The sequence below is a fragment of the Sitophilus oryzae genome, unplaced genomic scaffold (genome assembly GCF_002938485.1).
Source record: "Sitophilus oryzae breed Bouriz unplaced genomic scaffold, Soryzae_2.0 scaffold_499_pilon_pilon, whole genome shotgun sequence".
Lineage (NCBI taxonomy): Eukaryota > Metazoa > Arthropoda > Insecta > Coleoptera > Curculionidae > Sitophilus > Sitophilus oryzae.
The window spans coordinates 2643522-2669510 of NW_022147083.1; the positions used below are offsets into that span (position 1 = coordinate 2643522).

Sequence of the window (25989 nt, forward strand, 5' to 3'; positions counted from 1 at the left end):
ACCAAATACACGAAAAATTTGTTATAATATTATTTGAAAGGTATTAAGCGGGCCTCACACGATCAGTATTCTTGACAGTATTGGATATTGTTAGTATCCCAAAATACAATATGTAAATTGTAAATCTTGAAGATGTTGCCGGGAAGAGCACAATGGAAGTCACCCGTTACCTTAATGCCATCGAATGGTTATAAACAGTTAACAGTCCAACTTTTCCATCCCTAGGGATAGGGTCTCAGAGTGAGTGGTATCAAAACTGCAATTTTGCTAATTGTCGCACTCGCCACAACCAACCAACCAACTATCCCAAAATGACTTCAGAATTGCCAAAGTATATCAGTCTACTGACAGTCCCATCAGTATTTTTGCCTTCACACGGTCAATATTACTGGCAGTTTTTGAAAATACTGTCAATAATACTGATGGAAAAATTCTATAAAAAATAATCAAAAAAAATCCATATCTTCAGAAGTTCTAACGTTGAATAACAAATTACAATAATTTATTATTCAAGCTAATAAAACTTTTTAGATGAGTAATAATACGCCGCACAGAGGTCCAAAAAGGGCCACAAAAATTATTTTGCTTGTAAATATTATTCAATATGTGTTAAAATTACAAAATCAATACAAAATATGAAAAAATGAACAATTATTAGCCCATAGGAAATGGTTTTTGACCTGAATCTGCGAAAATATGATTTTTTATGTACTGTCTATTTAATCTTTTGACTATAATAGGAACTTAGTTTACTAAATTGTTTCGTCGAACTGCGAATCCACTGTGGCTGCAGGAAATGTAGAACGACGCCGACGGATCGGCGTATCGATCTCGAGCTCCAGCAATTCTATTGGCAGAAATTTTTGACAGCTGAATTTTTGAAAAATTTTAGCCAATAGTTCTGCTTTGCCTACGATGGTGTAGATGCACTCTGAATCCATTTTTGTTTTTGATAAAATCGAAGTGATAAAGGTAGGGATAAAATGTTGTTCGGGGAGAGTTGTATTGCGTGTATTGCGTGTTGTATTGCACCCAACAACCACACAATTACACCCTTCTCTTAGTGTTAACATTTTTTGAACACGAAATCCAGTTTGGGTTCTTTTTCGCTTAATATTTACTATGCAAAACAGTATCACTAGTAAAAACTAAAATACTTAAATATTATGACATAGCCACGATTTCAATAACATGAACGGTACCGGGACAGTGTGAAATAAAGTGGCCGAACAGTTCTGATTTTTGCCGTAACGAGCGCTACTGTCGGAATTTTAGAAAATCGGTTGAATGCGCACCAAGCCTATTACTCGTTAGTGTATGCGGATCCTGTGCAATTTTTTATCCGTAATTAATATTCTTTTACAACACTCATTATGTGACATTCTATTATTAGCACAGCCCATTCATTAGACAGCAAGTCAACTTCGCTAGTTTTTGAGTATCCCCACTTCAATTGCCGCGCATGTTCTTGTATTCATATGCAAGTAGAGTCTCGATAGTTTTTATAAACGGTGCTTCAATGGAGCTCATAATCCGACAGAGTTCCATGTAAACGACTAAAGGTCGACTGACTTTCTAGTGAACAGGCTGTGCTATTAGCTACAATAATTAAACTTACGATTCAAAATCAGATAAAAACACTGGATTTGTAACATGAGGAGTAAAGATTTTATTACAGGAAAGAGTGGAAATTATGTGTTTATTACGGGCTCAGTGAGATAATTACACCAACACTAAAGTCATGATTGTTGATGGTAAAAATAACAATAGTAAAAATAAAATATTAGCAGATATAACATATATTAGTCGCTGTAAAATATTAAACTGATGTCTTTACCTAAGAGCCAATGAAAATAGTTTGAGACATTGTATTGTGAGGATGAAATTCGGTGCAGAATTCAACTAGCACTAACAGCTGGTGATGTATCTTACTAACATATGGAAAAATTGACATAGAGCCACCAAAAAAAGACACATAGAAACACTAAAATAAAAATTATAGATAATAATAGAATTTAATACATTATACAGGGTGCTCCGAATTGTATTTGGGAAACTTCGGCAGCATATTCTGCAGATAAAAATAAGTAAAAAAATTCGTATAAATGTATGTCCTAAAATGCTTAGTTTGGGATATATTTTTACTCAGTATATTTTTTACCATGGTACAAAGAATACAAGGTATGATCGATAGCGGCTCCAATTTCGTTCAGTTCGCGCATACCACCTGTGACGTCACTAGGAAAATAATGAATAAATAAAAAATAAAGAAAGTTGACAGGAGATCTGCATTTTTGAGGTTATGGTTAAGAATGTTTATTTTTAAGACTTTTTAGTTCGTTTAATTTAATAATTACTAAAACCAGCAGTTCCAAAAATATATTTAAAAATAATAATTATCTATTAACATGGATTTGGACGATAATAGGTAAAATTACTAAATTTATTTCTATATTCGGTATAAAATTGTTTATTAGGTTTTTAGTTTGCGATGTTTATGGTAAATAATTTTCATTTTCATTGCCTCTGAATTCACATGAGGACAGAGTTGAGGATATCTATGGAAAAGTAACCACAAGAGGAATTGTTACATCATTTAAAAAATGTTGGGAAGTTTATTGTTTCCCATCGAAAAGTAGAAAATGCCAATGCAGATGAACGTATTGTAATTGTGATAGAAGTAATTCTAAGGGTGAAGTTTATTATAATTAGTGGAAGTAATACCAAGGGTGAAGTTTATTATAATTAGTGACCTGTGCTTCTTTTTATATGTAGATGTTTCTGGTTTTGAGAATAAATCGGTTGAACGACACCCAAAATTTAAAGGAAGTATTTGCATACCCAGAATATGCCCATCAAGGATTATATAGCTCAAATTTCCTTTAATGGTAGGCAATTATTCAATGCAAATTAACTTTTTAAGTGACTGAAATATTAAATAGTTTACAATATGGTATATCACTAAAAATATATTACTTTTAGGTACAATTAGGGCCCGATACATTTCAAAAAGTAGAATATTATTTTATATTAAATGAGGTATTGTACTAACAATCAATTTATATTAATAACGGAGATTAAAAAATAACAGAATAAATAGTTCTTTTTTTTATACTACAAAAATAAACTATAGAATACCTACAGCAGTATTTAAAAAAATAAATAAAAAGTTATGTTCCGGCCGAGATTCGAACTCCGGTCTCTCGCTTCCTAGCCCGACTCCTTATGCACTGCTCCACAGTCACTTGCTTAGCGATAATTCAATAACGGTATATAAACAAAAAGAACAGGTTTATAACAATATCTTGACTATTTGAACTGGCGCGCGGAGCGTGCTGACCAATAGCGCCTGTTATCACCTGTGACGTAGCGACCAACCTGCGCAATATCATACCTTGTATTCTTTGTACCATGATTTTTTACTCAGTACAATTTTTACACGTGCAACAAATTTAAATAACTGGTAAAATACGAAAAAAAGCGTAATCGAGGAGGAACTTGAATAAATAGTAACTAAATGACATTAAGATGAAACCAAAGCCTACTTTCCGGGCAGCATGTTTGGAATTCGCCGACACTAGTTCGGGTGCTGCGTAAAGTACCGACGTATTAGACTAATACGTCGGCGATTTACGATGCGCTCAAAATATTGTTACTTTCTTCGCAAGTTTGTAAATCGGATTAATTTGATTTGCGTCTGTAATGGGTATTCGTAATTTTTTATGATCAATCAGTAATCGTCTGTATTGGTTTTCATTGTTTTCCAGTAATTAGCACATTTCGAGCAGATTGCTAATTCAAAAACATGGATTTTCAGACATTACCGGCTGTACCTGATAAATAAATAGTCTCGAATAAACTGAGGTTGCAGATTACTGATCGAAACAGATTTTAGATTGTAGATGCTGCTTTTTGCAGAGAAATTAAAAAATAACAGTAATGTTATTAATGTATCATTAATATAAAATAAATAGTAATAGCACAGCTTTTGTTTATACTGCGCTAAAGTCTTATGCGCTTTCATGTGAATGCTAGAGTTACCATACGATTGAAAAAAATGGCGTCAGAGCTGGCATGGAAATAAAGATAGCTGTCATTTTTTATGTAAAATTTTATAAGGAATGTCAATGATCGTCGTTTCCAAACCAACTAGACGCTGTTTTTTTTCGATCATACGGTACTTGCGATAAGTCTTAAAACTTAACTTACTCTTTATTAAGGCTCAAATCATTCTATTATCGGCATGGAAGCTTAAAACTGCTTACCGAGTAAATTTTAGTTTATTTTTATTTTATTGTAGAGTGGATAACTGCTTTGGTAAATGTTAGAAGAGAAATTTTTGAAAGAGTTTCAAAAATATTTTAAAATTGGCTCTGAGACTACGTCTAAATAAGCATTTAGGAGATTTTATCACTACCATTTTGATGGCAAACAAAAGAAAAATAGGGAAGCGAGCCGCAAAAGAACTTCCTCGAAATATAGACTGTCCAGTAAAATTATTAGTAACTATCAAACAATTTCTTCCAGACACAAAATTAAAAAAAAATATGGGATTAGGAGGTAGTAAGTCCAAAAAATAAAAATATGTCTTAATTTTTTTCTATTCATATATTTTTTTGCTAATATGTTTTTCTTAGAATTAAGTTGTTTAGTATTTTCTATAAACAGAGTACCTAATCCACCATCATTTCGCCATTAATATTTATCTAACTGAAAGTATTTTTTTAAGTTAATAAAATTTTAGTTAGAATTTTATACTAAAAATGACAAATTGAAAATTGCTTCATAAAATTTTTGAAAATCATATTGCTTATTTTAAATGGAATACACCGTAAAGTTTAATTTTAGTATTAAAGATAATTTCTGTTCAAGTCTGTTTTGTATAATTTTCTAACAGTTCTCGCGATTTACCATAACCTATACTGTAATGCAATATGCAGACAACAGTATTTCGTTTTTGTAAATCACCGACGCATAAGGGTTGGAACTAGTCTAATACGTCGGTACTTTAGCAACCGCCCGTCGCTGTACCCGACCTAATCCGAGCGGCTAATGTGTCGGCGAATTACGAATATGCTGCCCATACGAAATTGGGACGATTTTTGTGAAAAGTAATATGGCGGCACGAAATTCGTAGGAAGTTAAAGAATAATTATTGATTATCCGAATTTGGGACGTTTTAACTGACAACTACCGACATACAATTAATAAAATTCGTAAAAAAATATGTGGATACCGCGGTGGATACATAAAAATGTTAAACATGATTTAAAATTTTTGATCTATTTTTTTCTCAGAAAAAGCCTGAAATTCGGATGTGTAAAAATTCAAATATAATAATTCATTTTTAAATATTTTAATATTTTGACGTAACCTACATAATTTTTTGTTTTCTAGCCTACATACTCTAATCTTTAGGCCATTACAGACCTAGGCGGCAGTGTCGCATGATTAATCTCTTAATATCTGTACGGTAGAGAAAAGATAGAAAGTTGCGGCAGAGTAAGTAAACCGCCGAGTAGCGACAGTTCCGCTTTCAATTTTCTTTGCGGCTGCGCGAAATAAGTAGTCTATCTGACATATGAAGAAGCAAAGTTGCCACTGTTGACACTATATACTTTATTTCAAGTATGCCTCAGGCAACAAATCATTTTTTTAATTATTTATTAGCTGTAAGATATTTTATACATTCAAATTTAGAAATAAGGATAAAACAAAACAAAAAAAATATGTATAAAACTTTATAATTATTGATAATTAATTCCACTTCAAATTATGAGCTACACTGCTCATAATTTGTTTATAGGACCACTGCCCATGTTTATAGGACCACTTCATAAGTTGAGCAGTTAAATACGTAGTCTATCTGTCAAACACGTCAAAAGAGAGAGAAAGAAAATTTGGTCCCACCCAAATAAGTTTGAGTTAAATAAGTTAAGTAATTTAAACGTATTTGGTCCCACTACATCAAAAGAGCCGACGGTTTCGGTCACTACTCGGCGATCTACTTACTCTGGTTGCGGTTTGTGCTGACTTTTTGGAAACTTTATTCTCTATAACTGTACAAAAATAAATATAGCCCGCTATTTATTTTTTTATGAAAACGCACAATATCTATTATGATGCCAAACACCGCACTCTAGCTTTCACGGCAAAATATTTAGAAACAAAGTTTATATAGTTGATTATTAAGAATAAAAAGCTCTTGTAAACGAGCTTTAATTTGTTTAATTCGGTTAAACCGCAGGTATGTAACCAGAAACCAGAGTTATCCTTATCTTAATAAAAGCAGGTTTAACCTACCCCAACCCTTTTATTTTACGAGATAAACCAAATATATTATATAAAAAAATTACAAATGTTCTATTAATTACATTAGCAATATTTAAAATACTTCTTCACCTGCATATTTTTGAAAAAAAAATCCGTTTTCTGATGAGCCCCTATCAGGCATTTTTTGAACTTGAAAATAATTTTCAGCTATTTCTCTTGGCCGACTTATTAGAATTTTTTTTCCCAGTTATACGATAAGTAGTTTATTCTGACATACAGCCGACGTCCATTCTTAGTAGGTCCCCCAATACTCTGTAGTATTTTCCGTTTTTTTTTTCGTTCTCTTGTTGGATTGGATTTACATAAGTTTGTGATTCGTGCACAGAATAGTTTTGAAAAATGAAATAAATAAGAAATAGGAAGTCCGAGAAGTTTTATTTGGCGATTAAGCAAACAAAAGGATGATTACTAAATTGAAGACATCTAATATTTTAAATATATTAAAATTTATTACCACAATCCCTAACCTCTTAAAGGTTACAAATGGTGTATTTTCGTCAAAAACAATATGATCAAAAAGTTTTATGATCAAGCGAGCATTATATTATGATAGATCAATATTTTTTATGGAAATTAAAACAGATTTTTTTATGTCAAAGTTAAAGCCCGTTTGATTATAAAATATTTTGATCGCACGGTAGTTTCTTTAAGGCTCAACCATTGAAAATAATCACTTAATAAAATAGTATGTGAGCTTATCTAATAGAATTTCATATATTGTATATACCGCCTAACAAAATAGTTATATAAAACATAAAGCGACATTTAATTGCTTTTTATCGACGAAATTTGTATGCCCTATTAAAAACAATTGAGCATAATTTCCGTTTTTTTCGAGAAGTAATGCTAACTAATACCGTACGACCAAAAAAGTCTATGATTAAATTGGATTTGAATTTGACAGTTGTTTATCTATCATACAAAGCATGCTCGATTGTACGACTATTTGATCAAATTGCACACGTCTAATTTCCTAAATTCTTAGAAATATGTTTAAAGTAATGGTTTTGTTCTAATACATATTGTTGAAACATAAGTTTCCACAATAAGAAATTTGGAATTAAAGCACTCTAAGCTAATATTCAAAAAAACAATCCTAACTTCAAATCCATCATTTGAAAAAAAAAAATTAAGTGCACTGTATATACAGAGTGTCCCAGAAATAAGTACAGATATTTTTCTGACTGGTAGTATATTTCGACCCCAGAAACACGCCTACGAGGTTTCTTTTGCAAACATTTTTTTTAAATTTGGAATTTCTTGAAAAAATTTTGGAATTTTTTTTAGTTAAAAATCATTATTTTTTGATAATATGACTAGATACATAGGTAGTAGATTAAATTTACAAGAAAGAAAACCCAGAAAAGATCTAGTGGTTCTCAAAATATAAGCAAAAATATTTTTTTTTGAAAATTTTTAAAGTAAAATAACTAGTTATTTTGAACTTATTTGAAAAACAGTAAAGAGAAAATATATGTTCTTTTATCGAGATCCCTTAAAATATTTGTACTTATTTATGGGACACCCTGTATATGTAAAAACATACAAGATACAAGGTACTATTTAAAAGTATCGTCCTAGTGCTACTTCCGCAGAAAAAGGAAGTGATATCAATTGATTTAAACACAGAAATGTTAAAAAACTAACACATTTTAAAAGAAGCTTTAAATTTATTACATAATTAATCACATTAGAAGTAACTGAACGGCGGCTATGGTTTGAATAAAGATTTTGTTGTTACCCGGTTTGTTACCAATTACACTAAACTTAAGTTTTTGGACTTCCTGATCTACTTCTTGAGGCTGATTTAGATCGCGACCTTGATCTTGACTTACTCCTGGAATGAGACTTAGATCGCGATCTGGATTTTGATTTTGATCTCGATCTCGAATGAGATTTACGCGTGCCAGATTTTGATCTCGATCGGGAACGGGATTTTGATCTTGAACCCGATCTGGATCGCGATCGAGATTTTGATCTGGATTTTGAACGAGAACCCGATTTCGATCTTGATCTCGATTTGGAGCGGGATTTTGATCGGGAACCAGATTTTGATCTAGATCTCGATTTAGAGCGGGATTTTGATCGAGAACCAGATTTTGATCTTGATCTCGATTTGGAGCGGGATTTTGATCGGGATCCAGATTTTGATCTTGATCTCGATTTGGAACGGGATTTTGATCGGGAACCAGATCTTGATCTGGAACTGGATCTGGAACTTGAACGAGATCCGGATTTGGATCTTGATCGACTTTTGGATCGTGATCTGAAAAAATAAATATGAAGTTTACAAAACACCAATACAATCTTTACGTAATACAGGATGTCAAAAAATAATGTATCTAATTTTAGTGGGTCGTTCTACAGATAAAAATAAAACAAAAAGTTCCTATGAACATATGCCCTTAAATGCTTCCTGAAGAAGTTACAGCCGTCGAATGGTTAAATAAAAATAATATATTTGTTTATTTTTAAGGACATTGGTAAACTGTATTGGTACTGTATCTATAAGGATAAAAGAAGTACCACCAGTAGTACTCTGTACCCTAATTCCGTATTCGAAAGTACCCTTTCAGGGCTATTACGGAATTTTACACCATAGCCATTCGCTTTGGCGATAGAAAACGTGTGTAAGAGTACCAAATATCAAGAAAAACGGTTACATGTAAATATGTATGAACAGTCCACAGACTTCGAGACATAGGAAAATCAAATAAGTGGATTTATCAGAACAAGTCGAATGAAGAAATAAAAACGGGATTCAGAGAAGCTTTCGATTTAGACTCCTTTTTTCTTCAGAATAGACTGGTGCCTTCAAAAGCCTCCATTCACAGGATAAAAGAAAATTTTGAAAAATATAGCTGCGTTACTCCCCACATGCATAAGAAACTAAAAATTGAAGAAAATTCTCGTGAGGAAACAGAAGCTTAATATGCGCTGCAGTTGAGGAAAATCCAAATAGAAGCTGTGTACAAGTTGCTGAAGCAGTAAATTCAAGTACAACAACAGTTAAAAGGGTCCTCAAAAAACATGGTTATCGTTCAAGAAAAGCCAGAAAGGTTCATGAAATTTTCCCCGACGATCAATTTCGCCGTATAGAGTTTTGCGAAATAATGATGGAAAAGGTAAATCTTGACGAAAATTTTCTTAGTAGAATTGTTTTTACTGATGAGTCGTCCTTTTTCTTATTAAATCGGCAAAACTCCACGCAAGTGCGATATTGGTCAAAAGAAAATTTGCATAGGTTTTATAATGTGCGAACCCAATATCCACAAAAACTAAATGTTTGGACGGGTATTGTAGGGGAACACGTTATTGAACCATTTTTTATTGAGGGCAATTTAAATACTGCGAAATATTTGGATTTATTGCAACAGCAAATTCTACCGGCGATTTGACGATTATTTGGCGAGAGATTTGGTGATATTTGGTGGCAACAAGATGGATGTCCAGCACACAATGGTCGTATTGTGCAAGAATATTTAAACAATACTTTTGGCAATAGACTAATTAGTGGGCATGGAACCATCTTGTGGCCGCCAAGGTCACCTGACCTCTAGGTGAATGATTTCTTTTTATGGGGGTACATAAAATCTAAAATTTACGGACATGAAGAAATTCAAAGCGTGGAGCAGTTAAGAGAGAAAATATTTAATGCCTTTGATACTGTCACCTCTGATATGTTATCCAATGTGAGGAGGGGATTTTATGATCGTTTGGGTTATTGTTTAATGCAAGAGGGAGGCATTTTTGAACAATTTTTGTAATTTTTTAAATTTCATTATCCTGTTTTTTTTACCGTTTACCCATTACCTACCTTGACGAACATGGGAAAACAAAGGTCCTTTTCAGGACCACAAATATTTTGATTGAGAAATTTGTTACTTTTATTTTTTTTGGATTAAAAAAACAAAAGTTGTTAATATAATACCAATTTAAAAGTGTTTTAGTAGTTTTAATACACACTATGATATAAAATTTATTATTATTATAATGTATGTACATTATTAATACTATTATTCATTTGAAATGGCATTAAGGCCCAATTGCACCAATTATTTAAAATTTTTCTTAAAGATAAGGAGAACTTAGACTGAGCTGTATTTATATTTACTTTAATATTCACCTTAAATGAGCGGAAATTTGGCTGATACAATTTTTGAATTTGAATTGTTTTTAATGATACTAACAATTTTAGTTCAATTTTTAATAAAATTTATTTAATATTAATAGAAATCCAATAGATCTGAAACCTCTTTTAGCGATTTATAACATTCTGAAATGAATTACAGGTGCCCTTATTTTCTATGAAAACCACACAGCTTTTTTCATAGTCGCTGCAGTTGCTATAAAAAACATAAATAAATGAATAGAGACACTCTTTATTCTCTTAGTTTCATAGTTTCATAGTCATTACGTTTTTAAAGAAAAAGTCACCGTTATAACTCGACTTAAGCTAAGAAGATCTTCAATATCGCGGTGCAATTGGCCATACATTAATGTCAAAACTAATTCTTTAAGGTGTGAAAATTGCAACACACGCTAAATGGACTTGATTTTTCCTATGTCTCGAAGTCTGTGGACCTTTCTGTATATCAACCAATGTTCTCAAAAATAAACAAATTATTTTATTTTTATTTAACCTTTCGAGAGCTGTAATTGGCATACTGTATCTTTTAGTATACTGTGTTTAATTACGGTAAGAGTTTGACAGACGATGATATGAAAGAAGGCAGACGACGTCCATACCAATCCATTTATTTTACTAAAAAAAAGTTTCTAATATGTTTTAAGTTAACTATAGTTGGATTTATATATAAATCCCTCAAGCGTTGTCTCTTCTTATTTTTAACCAGTTTTATTGGTTTATTTCAATATTATTGGAGTGACGGAATGATGAACGATGCACATGCTCACATGCGTATAAACTCGACTTTAGATTTTCGAGGCTTGTCAAACTCTTGCCAAATTATAGATTATAATTTGTGTCAAATTATGTCAAATATTTGCGAATTGCTTTACGATTGCTGTTGCATTTTGGTTCGTGTTATTTGGAGGAAAAATCGAGGGAAAATTAACTGTTGAGTCAGAGCACAGTTTATAGTTAATATATGGTGCCCAGTGAAGTTTGAAAGAAAGGAATAGTTCTTTTTAATATTTTTTTGGTATGTAGTGTTTTCTTTAATACACCCTTGTTTGTTTTGTTCTAATACAGAGCATAATTAAAAAAAATGACATGATTATATTTTTTCAGTTTTATATAGTTCTTTTCAATATTTTGAAGTAATCATTTGTCACTCAAATTTTAATATATTAATTTCATACTATGCGTTTCAATTGTGCCAACTTATTTGTTTATAAAATTAAATAAACTATTTTGAAATTAAAATTACAGTTTCAAATATATTCACACTAAAATTAAGCCACTGGACCTTTGCACAATAATTTTGTTGTTACTCAGTATATGACTAATGCCCGTCCAACAAGATATGACAGTGACAGTAGTCGACTCCATTTTAGTTTGTGTCATTTCTTGGTTGTCAATGGATAGACTTTACAAATGTAGTAATATTATATTATCACTTACTTGGATTTTCCGCTTCTACTAGATGACCTTGACCGTGATCTATTTTTGGACCTAGACCTTGATCTGGAGCTTCGATCGGAACCGGATGAAATTCTTCGCTTCTTATTGGTTTTTCCGCCATCACTCTCATCGCTGCTGCCAATTTTAAGCCGTTTTTCTATAAATAAAATTACATTATGCTACGTCAAATAGATCTTAATGGAGTCCTTCCCCAAATAATGTGCAGTAAAAATTATAACTTACACCCCTTGAAACGTTAAGCGTTAAGTGTTTTTGTTGATTAAATATAGGTTTGAGTGGTGACTGAGAAATTTATGTTCATGGATTCTTAAGTCAATAAAATTTTACTATAAATTTCTCCATTCCTCTAACTTAATATTTTTTTATTAAGAATGCAATTATTATTCATCCATTTTTTAAAAGACAAAAAATTTAAAATTTATTAAGATATTTTGAACTATGTATATGCAAAATATTTCTTGTTATATAACATTTAAAAAAGTAATGGAAATAGAATTGTTCAAATAATTAAAATATTTTCTATAATTCAACTCGGTTTTTCCGCATACCAACTTATCTTTATTTCAAACACAAAAATACCAATTTTGATTTCGACGTTTAGAATGACGAGTCGTGTTTTACTATGTTAAGAAAAGTAATTTACATGTTATTTAGACAATATTTTACACTTACCAGTATCACTATCATCTTCACTGGTAGAAATAGTGGCCTTTGAAACAATCCGCATTTTTTGTTTAGCGGTGAGACCCTCGTCCCGATTTTTCTTCTTTTCCGGTTTCTTCTTCCTTTTCGTCTTGGGTCTATCCCCACTCCCATCAGAATCGCTGCCTTTCTTTCTTCCACCTATACAAATGATAAAATTAGAGCTGCAACATAAAAATACTACATATTTTTTAGTTTAAGCTTTAACATTTTGATTTCTGAATAAGTTTTTTAATCAAATAGGCTATGAGATTTAGATAAAACCTATTACACCAACTGTTTCCGTTTCTCTTTCTGGCGGATAGAATCTGTATATCGCTCCTCTGAGAATCCCAACAGATGTAATTGGATATTGAGTTTGCAATGTGTTAGTAAACCTACTACTCTACTGTCTTTGCCAATCAGGTCTACCGTAAATTTTAGTGTATTCTAATATCAACCGTTTTGCCTGTCTGGTCAATCAGTCCTGGCAAACTTTACCACCAAACCAGAAATTTGTTGGCTATCTACTGTTTTGTGCCCATTTTTGAGGAGCGTTTAGATACACCCCAACAATACATGCCGAAAAGCTTGGGGCTTGTGCAATACGTGCGAATGGCATTAGCCATAACCTTACTTTAATGTTTTTGCGGAGAAACTAAGTAATGCCTAGCTATCGCCTGGTTACAAAAGCAGTTGTGGCTCCATTGGTAAGGCGGTTGTTTCGGGACCGAGGGGTCCTATGTTCGATTTCAACAAATATAGAATTTTTTAAATTTTTCTACAGCTGCCGGTAATTGAAATCGAAACATGCCGCAGGCGTGGTTTGTTTGTGTTTTTTATCTCCGGCGTTATTTTTTTTTGTTTAAATTGAATACGCCAAATACCCGACCCAAAACCGAAAATATGCTTGCGCAATGTTGTTTTGTTGACCTCGATAATCTCATGCCCCAGCACCCATTTTAATAGAGCATTGCTGCATTCCCTCAATGCATTTAGAGCACAAACACAATTCCACACTTGTCTAGAACTCATTGGCATCAAATGCCTACTCTCTGTAAAGATGGCAACAATAGTGTGTCCTGTCCTGCCTTATTATTTCTTCCATATGATAACAGATTGCCGTTATTTCCTCATGGAAAGTGATAATATTCTTGGATAGGCTTACAAGGTATTTCTTGTTTCAACACTTATTTAACATCATTCCAACTCCTGCGCCCTCTAACGTTCTTGAGCCATGTGCATACTAGATGGCCTCAGCCTGAATAAGTACACCATTTTTCCAGTCTTCTTTATCTGGTATAGTTATTTTAAACTAACTATACCTTGTGGCTGTTGCATCTGTTGGTATGCCCCATTTGTTAACAATTAAAATATTAATAATGTAATTCCCCCATAAGAATTACTTTTTTGTCTTCATACAAAGAATGTGATCATAATATTTTTATCATATTGTATATGTATACCTCTCTTTTTCCTTTCTCCACTTCTTTTACGCTTCCTTCCTCTTTCCTTCTTCTCCTTGGGTCTTGGTTCTGCACCATCCTCTCTGTTTTCTTGGCCACTATCAGAGTCTGATACATAAACATCTCTAAAATTATCAAATTAAAATATGAACAGGACTACACCAATATAAAACAATAAAACCCACCTTTTACCCCTTCCACCTTTGGATTTCTTTTCAGATGGCATATCTTGGAATACCAAAGCATTTTTGGTTTTTTCCTTATATTCTTGACGTTGTTGTAACATTTTTTCCTTTGTTACTCTACTTTCTTCTTCACGTCTTTTCTAAAATTATATATAAACTTTTAACTAACTATATGAAATAAAAAGTATTTCAATGAACACTAAAAAAATCTATCTATCAACAAAATTAGCGAAACCGTAAAGGGATTTCAATGTGGTTGACTTAAACTTCAGTTTATCAATGGTGTTCAATTTTTTTGTTAAATTATAAATAGATTCGTAATCATCTCACTGTAATTCAAGTCCTGACACAATGTATCTCCAAAATTATACACAGCATAAAACCAATATATTATTAAATTAATAAAAACTACTAATATAAAATAAACACAGAAAAGTGCCACAAACTTGCAAAAATTTAAATTTGACTAAAGAAAAGTCAATCGAAACTAATTTATTAATGTTAGTGATATTGCAACTTTAATTGGAAAATTATAGAAATCAAACTTTTGACTTACCTGTTCTTCGATTTGTCGCATTTTAAATGCTGTGCGTTCCTCATCTTGTTTTCTTCTAAGTAATCTTTCCTCTTCATCTACTCTACGAGCTCTGGCCACGTGGTACTGTGCCTGTGACAACAAATCCTTACATTGTCTAGCTTCCAAAGCAGCCAGATTAACATCATATCGCATTTTGTCACCAAATTCTGACAGATATGTAAAATACCTAAAAATCTATATTAGCCTCTTACTTGTCAACTCGGATATTTTGATTTACTTTAACGATAATCCAAGTTCATGAACAGCTTGCAGGACAGTTTGTAAGGTTGATTTTTCATCTTTCAGAATTTGTGTGGCTAGTCTTTGCAGAACTAATGCAATATTGTATAACAAAACGGTATCTTGTGGAGCCACTCTTCTTGCCTTTAAAAGAACCATCTTGGATTCTTTTAGCTTTCCAGCTTTATAATAAGCCCTGGCAAGATATTGTAAGACTTCGACATTGTTGTATTTAAAAAATTTTCGAAGACAATTTTCATACTGAAATTATTTGACGGTAAAAAAAATATAGATTAAAAAAAATAAATAACATCAATTACCATTTGAATAGCACTAACAAACTGTCTTTGTTCTACATAAACATGGGCAATATTTAGCCAAACATCGCAAAAATCTGCTGTCGCTTCTCGGACTTGGGCAAATATATCTCTTGCTTCATTTACAGCACCTTTATGGGCTAAAAGGAAATCATAATGTAATATCACTTATTATTAGGAATAAATAGAAACAAATTGTTTTATGATCATGTATTATTAAAAATCTACAACTTGACTGGAATTATTGGTATATATGTACGTCTCTTGATCTAACTCGATATATATCGGGCAGTGGCGGCTCGTCAGGGTAGGCAAGGTAGGCGGCGCCTACCCTAAGATTTTGCCAGAATTTAAGCGATTTATTACATTACATTATTTACTATTAATGTTGCCAATACATAAAAATACTGTTAATACACGGAAGTGTGTTTTAATAATCAATATTATTTTAATATTTGTGGTCTTGTATATTAACATACATATTCACTACCGCTGGCCGCTGATTGTGCCGCTGGCCGCTGCGTTAGAAAACAAAATAATTTTGACCGTTGGAGTGCCTTTGTTCGGCGATTTCTATATCGCCTACTATCAGAGCCGATGCACGACGTACGGCAGTCTTCTGTCCCTGTCTAAAGCTCCGCGCGCACTAAATAGGTATCGGCGAGAGCAAGAGGCGCGACCGACACGACCGGTCGGAAAGTCGATTGTAGCCGCGCACTGGAGTCGCACGATCGGCGGTCGAGAGTACGTCACCAGCATAAATTTGAGCATAGACGAGGAAAAGTTTATTCAAATTTAGTCAAATTCATTCGGCATTTCAAAAAATTATAAAGAATTATTACTATTTATATTTTTATGCAACTTTTTATATTTTTTACTCTATGATGGAAATTAATATTACTTAGATCTTAACCAAAAACACATTAATATATTTAGATCTTAAGAAACCACATAAAATTAATGAAATAGAGTGGAAGATGGGGATAAAATATACTACATGACTCTTAGCTTGACCGATTTTAACAAATTTGGTATAATTCAAAAGGGTTTAATTTGTTCTTTAAAAACAAAGCTAGATATGAAAAATAGTCAAATAAAACTTCTATTTTTAGTTTTTTAATCTAAAGAAGTGTCATTACAAACATTTATATATAGCTTTTATTTTAGGTTTTTAAAATCTTTGTTTTAAGTCAGTAGTAAATAAAACGAAACTTGTGTTTACATTTTGTTTAATGATTGACGTTTCGCCCAATTTTAATTCGGTCTTCTTCAGAATCTATAATATACGTATAAATAATTTTCTACGTTTGTGGTAAGAAAAAATATATATTAAACACATTGTTAGTGATAAAATTGTATTGTATATTATAGATTCTAAAGAAGACCGAATTAAAATTAGTCGAAACGTCAATCATTAAACAACAAGTTTCGTTTTATTCACTACTGACTTAAAAACAAGATTTTAAAAAACTTAAAATAGAATAAAAAGTCAAAGAAAATTGAAAAATAAAAAATATAAATAGTTTTTATAGTACCGTATTATTGAAAAGGAACGGCATCAGCGATGACCATGAAATGAAGGTCGGTGCTATTTTATATGTAAATTTATATAGGAAATGTCATCAATCGTCATTTCCCATCCAACTGGACGTCGTTTTTTTCTATCATACGGTAGATATATGTACAAATATTTTATTCAAACATAAATATTATTTTCTCTATTTGTACCTTTTACGGAGCGATCAACATAATAACATAGGATGACTATTTATCAGCTGTTATTACTAACGTCAAAACAAACCACAAAAATTAAATAATATGATAAGTTTTTTGACGATATTTAAATTCGATTTTCAAAATAATGTGAGATAATCAAAACGAGATGAGAAATAAATGGGTTTAATCGGAAGGTTTTCTAATTCAGTTATTGAATTAGTGTAGTAAACAATATAGGTTACGTGCTTGTAAGAAATTTTTATCAGAAACCGCATATTAAGTATGATATGGTCTCGTACACTTTCGATTAATAATTCATCGGACATGTTTAATGTAAAACCGCTCCACTAAAAACAGTCGCTCGGCGTAGACTATTCGCCCCCTCCCATGCATTCTCTGATTTCGCCTGATGGCGCGAGTAACGCCGATAGCTCGAAGCGCACCAAGCGCACCGATCTGATGCGGTGCGCGGGCTTACATTTATTTCAACGTAAACTGAAAATTACGTGCCGCTTGCTCTCGCCGATACCTATTCAGTGCGCGCGGAGCTTTAATCATCGTGCGGTAACGACGAGACGTAAGTCGGATTTGTATCAAATTAAGGTGGAGCTTAGGCGAAATTTCCGGTCGCCTTCGCATGAAGTCGTGGAGGCTCGGTAGGCTTAGATATTCCAGATATTTCATAAGGAGATATATTACATTTCGTTAAGGGGATATTTCATATGATTCATTATACGTAGCATTTAAAACTTTTATATGAAAATTCAAAAAACGTTTAAAGCAAATTCAAAACATTTTTTCGGGCTTGTCAGAGATTATTAAAAATGATATAACCGGTTGTATTTCAGAACACGCCACAGAAATAAAAGAGTATATATAAAAAAGCGCGTTATTTTATTCGGTGCAAGAAGACGATACAACAGATATTACAGAAAAATCTCTGTGCTATTTCAATTCGATATGTTAATAAAAGCGGTCTATCAAAGTCAAATATTTTTGCGAATTTTATTTCATGAAATATTAGATAACATTGTTATACATTTAGAAATAAGGTTTGCAGATAGGTACTCATCGTATGTCTCAATTATTTTTATTTATCTCTTGCGGATCCGAAATTTAAAGAATCCTATAAAAATTTCCAACGCATTTAACATCTGAATTAACAAATTTGTTATATTAATATTTCTCCAACGCATTTAATAGTGATTTAACAAACAAAAATGTTATTGACCAACATAAATTAATGAATAAATTGCAGGTTAATTAATAATAGATATGATAATTTCGAGCATAAAATAATTTAAGGAGAATAATCCTGGAAATATATTTCCACAGGCTTTCAAATTGTTTGTTTTGTTTGTTACTACACCAATTACAAGTACTTGGGTTGAGAGACATTTTTCATGTTTGAAATGCATTAAAATTTATAGTAGAGATTCCATGAAAAATAAACGTTTATCGCCACTTGCCTTACTTTCAATCTAAAAAGATCTTTTCACAGCTCTTCAACAATCTGATGATTTTACTGATATAATAATAAATAACTTTTCTTTATTAAGAGACTGACTCATCAATAATAAATAACTTTTCTTTATTAAGAGACCGACTCATCAATTTAATATATAAAACATAATTATTCTTTCTCTCAATACTACTAATTTTTAAGTTTGCGTAAATAAATAAAGATAAAATAAAATTCTATGATGTACTCCATAGTGACTCCATAGTAATAGATAAAATAGATTAATAAAAAGAATAAAAACTATACTTGAACATAATGTCAATCATTATGTCATTACGTTGAATGCTGTTATTTTTGCTTTAGTTTTGTCCTAAATATTTTTGAGCTATATTTTTACCCCGAGATAACATATATTTACAAACTGGGCTAGGGTAATTATTATTATGTAATTTTGTAAACGTATTATGTATATTAGGGGGGGGGGGGGGCAAATAGACGCAACTAAAATTTTGTCGCCTACCCAATCACACGGGTCACGAGCCGCCACTGGAAATGAGTGCCCAAATAAGAATGGACGCTGGCTGTATCTCAGAACCTACTTATCGTACAATTTTTGGATAAAATATACATATAAAATAAACCGGATGAGAGAAATTGATGGAAAGTATATTCGCTGGAATTTTCATATTCACAACATGAGGAGACAACTACTTATACAACTGTATGAAGGAAGTATCTCGAATGTTTTAAATACAAAATCATTTAGTGCCTTACCTAAAACAGCACCAATGCCATTAGCAGCCCAAATATTCTTCGGATCAATTTTTAAAACTTGTTTGAACATGGATAACGCTCTTTCTTGATGTCTTTTTTCTCTTTCTTTGTCTTTTGAAGGTTGGTGTGAAGTCTGAAGCCAGACATTTCCAAGAGCTATTAAAGAATATGAATCTTGTGAAGTAGCAGGGTTCTAAAAGGAAATGTTTTATTAGAAAACTAAACTATACAGGTAAAACAACCTTAGGTATACTTTCAATATTCTCTCATATTTCTTTTGACCAGGCCCACATTCTGCTTTAGCTAGATGAAGGTTTCCTAATAACGACCAAGCATCAGGATGTTCAGAGTTAATACCTAAGGCTTCCTTAAACCAATTTGACGCTTCATATATGTGACCTTTATCTCTAGCCATGCATCCCAACCTTAAAAATTAATTGTAAAATTCAAATTACTTTAGTCTCTTTATGTCCTTGGATTTAAGATTTATGAAAAACTATAATAATAATAATAACTCATTTATTCAAGGGTGTCGCCAGTCAAAGGTCTAGGAGGGGCAAGTTAATGGAAGTAGAAGGTAGAAAAAGTATAAATTGTGGGTATAACAAATATAATTTGTAAACAAAATTATTATATCTATTAAAAAATAGAATAACCCCCTCCCCTATGCTAAATAAGTTTAGTAAAACATAGTCTCCAGAGATTATTTTGTAAACTGTCATTGTCGTCCTGTTGGACAGACTATAACTAGCTACAAGTCTCCTCTGGGCATTTAAGATCTTAATGCAGATACAATAAAATATAATTTTATATATTTACCTTAAATAACAATCAACATAGTTTGGATGCTCCTTTAAAATGTCCTTATATAATTTTTCTGATTTATCAAATAAACATAGGGCTTCATTTAGTCTAGCTAAATTATACGTTATGGTAACTGAAATTGAATTGTAATACTGAGGATCATGTTCTGCTTCGACTTTTGCCCTTTGTAAGGCTTCCTCTAAAGTATTCTTAGCTTCTTCCAAGTTATTTGTCCTAAAGTAAAATTAAAAAATATATATTTAGTATATAAACATATCCCTTTTTATTTAGCATCTTTAAGTTTTTTCAATATTTATTACTTGGCACTTTATTATTTTACCTATTTCACGTCCAACTAGATGATGTTATGGTAATTAAACTGTATATTTTATTGCTTAATTTTTTTAATGTAAAATTATTATATAGGGTGTCCCAATATTCTAATTATATAGAATCAAAATAAGTTCACTGGACATAGTTTACCTCTATACATAAGTGCTTCGTTTGTCCGCTAGAGGGCATCAAATATTAACCGTTATTCAGATTTGAATGAGATTTTGGGTATCTATTTTTTGCTAAGTGCTCTAAAATTTTACTTCCACAAAATTCAAGAAAAACTACGGGAAGGGTGAAAACTACCCCACCCCTACATAAATTTTAGTATAAATATTGTGGAAAATATTTATACTAAAATTTATGTAGGGGTGCGGGTAGTTTTTGCCCTTCCCGTACTTTTTCTTGATTTTTGTGATAGTCAAATGTTAAAGCACTTAGCAATACAAAAACACCCAAAATCTCAATGAAATCGGAACAACTGTCTAAATATCTGAAAATATATTTATTTTTTTAAAGTTCGATGCCCTCTAGCGGACTAACGAAGCACTTTTGTATAGAGGTAAATTGTGTCCAATAAACTTATTGATTTCAAAAATACGTAGTAGTTTCATGTTCACGGAATATTGGGACACCTTGTATAAAAATAATCAAAATACAAATATTGACTGCTCTGATAGTACACTTTCTCAAAATGATGATATATCTCCAAATCCCTAACTTAAAATATAAGTATACCTGTAGTGTAAAGCTGCAACATTATTTAAAATTTCTGTTGGTATTTCAGCTTGGACATCTTTCTTCAAGATGTTAATTGCTGTTCCGTAAGCATTTAATGATCCTTGAAGATCTGATTGTTCAAGGATTTGTGCCAACTCAATCCAGGCTTCAATATCGTCGGGGAATTGTTCAGTTACTTTTTTAAGATGGTTTTTTGCAATATCTCTTTTTGACTGAGACGATGAATTTGCATAAAGAGACCCTAGAATTTTCATTGTTTCATAATTCCCTGGTTGAGCTTTTAAAACTTTTTCAAAACACTGAGCTGCCTAAAACAATATTCGTTCCAATTTAGTTATGTTCATTAAGATAGTGACAGAGTGGGGTAAGTTTGTGGATATTGAAAATATAAAAAGCCGGCGTGTCAACTCCAATATGTGCTCCAGATGCAAGGAGAGCAGAAGTTTATCAGCATTGAGATGTGCACATTCAGCTTGAAAAACTTAATGATTTGAAAACATTAAAAGTCGAAACATTAAAAATTCTGAAATACTTTAAATACAAAAAATGTTCATACTCTCCATCTAATAAGATAATATTATACAGGGTGTTCTTTAGAAAACAAATTAACTTATTATACAGCGGGTAGTTAAAAAAAAAAACAAAGAAAAATTATTTTATATTTTAGAAAGTTTGGTGTAGAATTTTCAACAGCCTGTATGATTTAAGATTATGATTTTTATAGCAAAGTAAGTATAGACCATCTAAAGTAAGTACCTAATAACAATTTTGATTTCAGGATAGTTCTTGTACTTGTAAAAAAAATTCAGGAAGGTTGAAAAATACAGGGTGGCGCACCTCATTCGCCTCGGTTGATTATATGAAAACGGAAAGTTGTAGAAACAAGATATTTTGTGGATATATGTGGGGAGGCAATATTCACGATTTAAAATTATTTTGAAATATACAGGGTATTTTAGAACTAAGATCCATACCAAAGTTATAATTTTTCTTATGGAACACCCGGTATTTTATTTGATTTTTGGATTCCTGGACCTCAAAATTTGCCCCCTGGGCATTTATTATAAGGGTTAAATTTGTTTAAAATCTTGGATTTTTGAGATATTTAAAGATATTAAGACAAAAATGAAATAAAATACCGGGTGTTCCATAAGAAAAAATATAACTTTGGTATGGATCTTAGTTCTGAAACACCCCTGTATATTTCAAAATAATTTTAAATTGTGCACATTGCCTCCCCACATATACCCATAAAATATTTTGGTTCTACAACTTTCCCTTTTCGTATAACCGACCCAGGCGAATGAGGTGCGCCATCCTGTATATGTTTTTTATTTATTTAATAATTTCTGAAATTAACGAAATATATTTGCTCATATCTTAGGATCCAGATTAACATACTAAAAGTCCCCATCCTTCCGAGCGTGCAAACCACCCCAAAACTACCCCTAAATGTACAATTTTTTAGTTTTTGCTAAATACCTCCAATACGGTCAATTTTATTAAAAAATTGGTAGTTACCAAAATTATTGCTCATAAAATTCCCTACAAAATGGTGTAGATATACAGGGTGATTCCTGTAAGTGGGTCATGCTTTCGGGGAACGATCGGGAACGTCGAAATATTAATTTTGATATAGCACACTGATAGCTCTCGCCGCAAGATACTGGGTGTTAAAGTTTTGAAAAATTAAATATATTCTTTAATATAGTTCTTTAACAGTTGAAGGTATCGTTATAAAATTTTACTATAGGAGTCTACCTAACAGACATTTTAAACATAAAAAGAAGAGGTTTTAGTTTCAACTAGTGGCGTAGATGTGATACTTACATTGGGTAATTTGTTAAACGATGTACTTAAACAGCCGTTAAACGGTAGCCTACTAAAATGCCGTTAATAGATATTCTGACGTCGTTCATGTCGGCGGAAAGTAATGCCTAGCAATAAGCATTTTGCAACAGCACCTGTGGCTCCGTGGGTGAGGCTATCACTTCGTGAGCGAATGGTCCGTGGTTCAAATCTCACGCCGACCAAGACTTTTTTATATTTTTTTTTGCTTATAGCTTGATCTTATTGCATTGGTTTCACTCTTTTTGGTCGGATTGGTTTAGTTATTTGGCGGGTTGGTTAGCGTGGATATTTGGAGGGTGTTAATTCATTGGTTAGTTAGTTATTTGGTGGGGTTGGTTGGTTTTTACTAATTTATATTTGTTTTTTATATTTTTTTTATCAGTGTCGAGGTTAGTTGCGTTGGTTATTTGGTTGGGTGGATAGCGTTGGTTAGTCCTTATAAAATTTCTATATTTCATAAAGCCGTCAAGTGCGTCACATCAACGACGTCATACCTATTAACGGCATTTTAGTAATCTACCGTTTAACGGCAGTTTAAGTACAGCCTAAAAAAAAGTATGCCACTGATAAGCTTTAAAAAAAATTTAAAGCCAAGGTACCAAAACCTAAATAAAATTTTTATTCAATAACTGATTAATAAAAAAATCCCTTAAAAGCAAATATTTAAATAGAATTTTAAATAAAAATTTCAGGTACTTACATTTTCTGTATCTCCTCTATAGATATACATTTGTCCCAAACCAAAATGTGGCAAAACAAAAGCAATAGGTGCAAACTGAGTTGCTTGATAGTAATACTGAAATGCTTGGTCATAATCTCCTTGTACATGAAATGCTCTAGCAAGCTGATAACAACTTTCAGCTCTCATCGCTTCATTCTCTGTATTATGGAACGCATGCAAAGCTAAATGTTGAACTTTATTATAATCCTTTTTGAAAAAGAAATGATTAGCTAGGTGGTTTAAAACCATAGGATTTGAGGAATCAATTGTGTATGCTTTTGACAACATCTGCACCCCGTTTTTAATGGACTCTGGTTGTTGTAAATTTAACTTTAATATAGCTAAACCAACTAAGGCTCCAACACATTTAGGGTCTAATTGCAAAGCTCTTTCGAATGCAAGCCTAGCTTTGTCTTGGTTACTTAGTTTCATAAAACAATGTCCCATACCTAGCAAAATAAGATAATTTACAATTTTCAATAACATTTAGAAAATATTAAGATATTATTACCTAATCGAACAGCAGCTGGACAGTTAGGATTAGTCCTCAATGCTTTCTTATAAAAAGCTAAAGCGCCACGAAAATCTTTTTTATTGTAGGCAATACAGGCTTTACCAAGCAGAGATGGTATATTATTTGGAGATTGATTAAGAACAAAGTTAAATTGAGCATCAGCTTGTTCCATTTTATCTCCTTCCAAAAGACAAAAATATGCTCGACCCAGTAAATGATTCTAAAAAACAAATTTTTCCAATGGTACCAATATGCATATTTATCAAAACACATACCTGGTCATACATAATAATTTTATCAGCAGTAGTATACAGCAATGTTGCCTTAGTAAAAAGGTCTCTCTTTTTATCTTTGTTTTTCTCTCGATTTGCTTCCTGCACATAGTATGCAGCAAGCATATCAAGGGCACGCATCTGGTCCTTCTCATAGTCACGATACTCAACATTTGCGTCAACTCTGGATACTTGTAATATTTTTATAAAATCTTCAATTTTTCCTTGCTTATAATATTCTAACTAAAAAACACGACAGAAGAGATAAATAATAGGGTATACCGATAATAGTTTAGTCTGTAGACGTAGATCTTTTCATGTATTTAATTTTAAAAATTTACTTACTGCAAGATTAACCCAAATAGAAAGTTGGGTATTCTCTTGTCGTAAAATTCCTAAAACTTCTTCTCCATCGGGAAGTTGATCTGAGTATAATTCGATTACCTAAAATACCAAATAAAACCGATATAGTACATTCAATGAAATTTTTAGTAAACAAATTTAACGTACCTCGTCCGTATCACGGAGAGGAATTTCTATTGAGGCCGCCATTTGTAATATGTTGGTCTTTCCTGTAGATTTAACTTCCCATTCTCATATTTTCAACAAAATAATCAACGAAATAATTGTTGCAAATAATCTAAAAACCAATTATTTGGAAATTAATTTAAACGTTAACCACAAAACAAGCACGCACAAAACAAAAAATGAGTTGACAACTTGACAACAGGTTGACGTTTGACAAGTGTCCATAGATTACTCACAAGATTACTTGTTCAAAAAGTAGTGATCACTTCTTTTATCTATGGTCGTTGTCCCAATGACTAAAGAATACAAGGACACGTAACACGTAACGCCCATGTACGGGCTGCAGCAGAATTTGTGACGTTTGAGGCCATTTTTTTGGTTGTAACCATAGACTTAAAATGAAATATAGACTACACTATTTACATCTCAACGCGGACAAACAACCTTTTTTGTACACATGTTTACTTCTGGGTACAGTCGACCGAGCCTTCCTCATCTAGCCTATGTTGTCACGTCTTTAATATTATCAATATTTTTTTTCTTGTTATACACATATATTGAGATATTAATACTACAGTTTAATAAAGTAGGTTTTAATATTCCAGAGATGTATTAAATAGTCCTTATACTACTAAATTATAAGTCAGATACTGTTTAAAAAGGATAAGTTCTTTACAATATGACAACACCGATTAGAGGCGAGGGAGCCTATTCATTCATTTATTACCTTGTAGCAGAGAATAGGTACATTAAAGAAATGCTAACTTCATGTTAAAAAATGGAAACAAACGCCACCTGGTGTCGCCTGGCAGTACTAGCTAAATTGAGGGGAATTGGAGGGGCGGGGCTTAAAAGAGGGGAAATTT

General features: G+C 32.1%; 1 protein-coding gene across 2 annotated transcripts; it reads right to left on the bottom strand.

Annotated features, from left to right (window-relative positions):
* Positions 1-7965: 7965 nt before the first annotated feature.
* LOC115886818 (RNA polymerase-associated protein CTR9 homolog) lies at positions 7966-25394 on the bottom strand. 2 transcript variants are annotated; one of them, XM_030906121.1, is made up of 18 exons: positions 25293-25394; positions 25106-25235; positions 24941-25039; positions 24599-24838; positions 24321-24543; positions 23789-24258; positions 21235-21545; positions 20179-20397; positions 19613-19784; positions 19360-19552; positions 15411-15547; positions 15089-15351; positions 14830-15037; positions 14274-14413; positions 14089-14213; positions 12614-12784; positions 11921-12077; positions 7966-8599 (listed from the first exon to the last, which is right to left on the bottom strand). In XM_030906121.1, exons 2-18 carry the CDS (start codon positions 25145-25147, stop codon positions 8101-8103), a joined length of 3669 nt encoding a protein of 1222 aa, XP_030761981.1. In that variant the 5' UTR covers positions 25148-25235; positions 25293-25394; the 3' UTR covers positions 7966-8100. The 2 variants fall into 2 exon arrangements, with proteins under 2 accessions (XP_030761981.1, XP_030761980.1); XM_030906120.1 differs by having other exon boundaries at positions 25106-25319.
* Positions 25395-25989: the final 595 nt, after the last annotated feature.

Bases quoted from the DNA above. Each gene is read 5' to 3' on its own strand.
- LOC115886818 (XM_030906121.1), bottom strand. From the start codon at position 25,147: ATGGCGGCCTCAATAGAAATTCCTCTCCGTGATACGGACGAG. The intron at 25,040-25,105 runs GTACGTTAAATT...TTGGTATTTTAG, and splicing joins CTCTCCGTGATACGGACGAG to GTAATCGAATTATACTCAGA. The intron at 15,548-19,359 runs GTAAGGCACTAA...ATTTCCTTTTAG, and splicing joins TGGCATTGGTGCTGTTTTAG to CCCATAAAGGTGCTGTAAAT.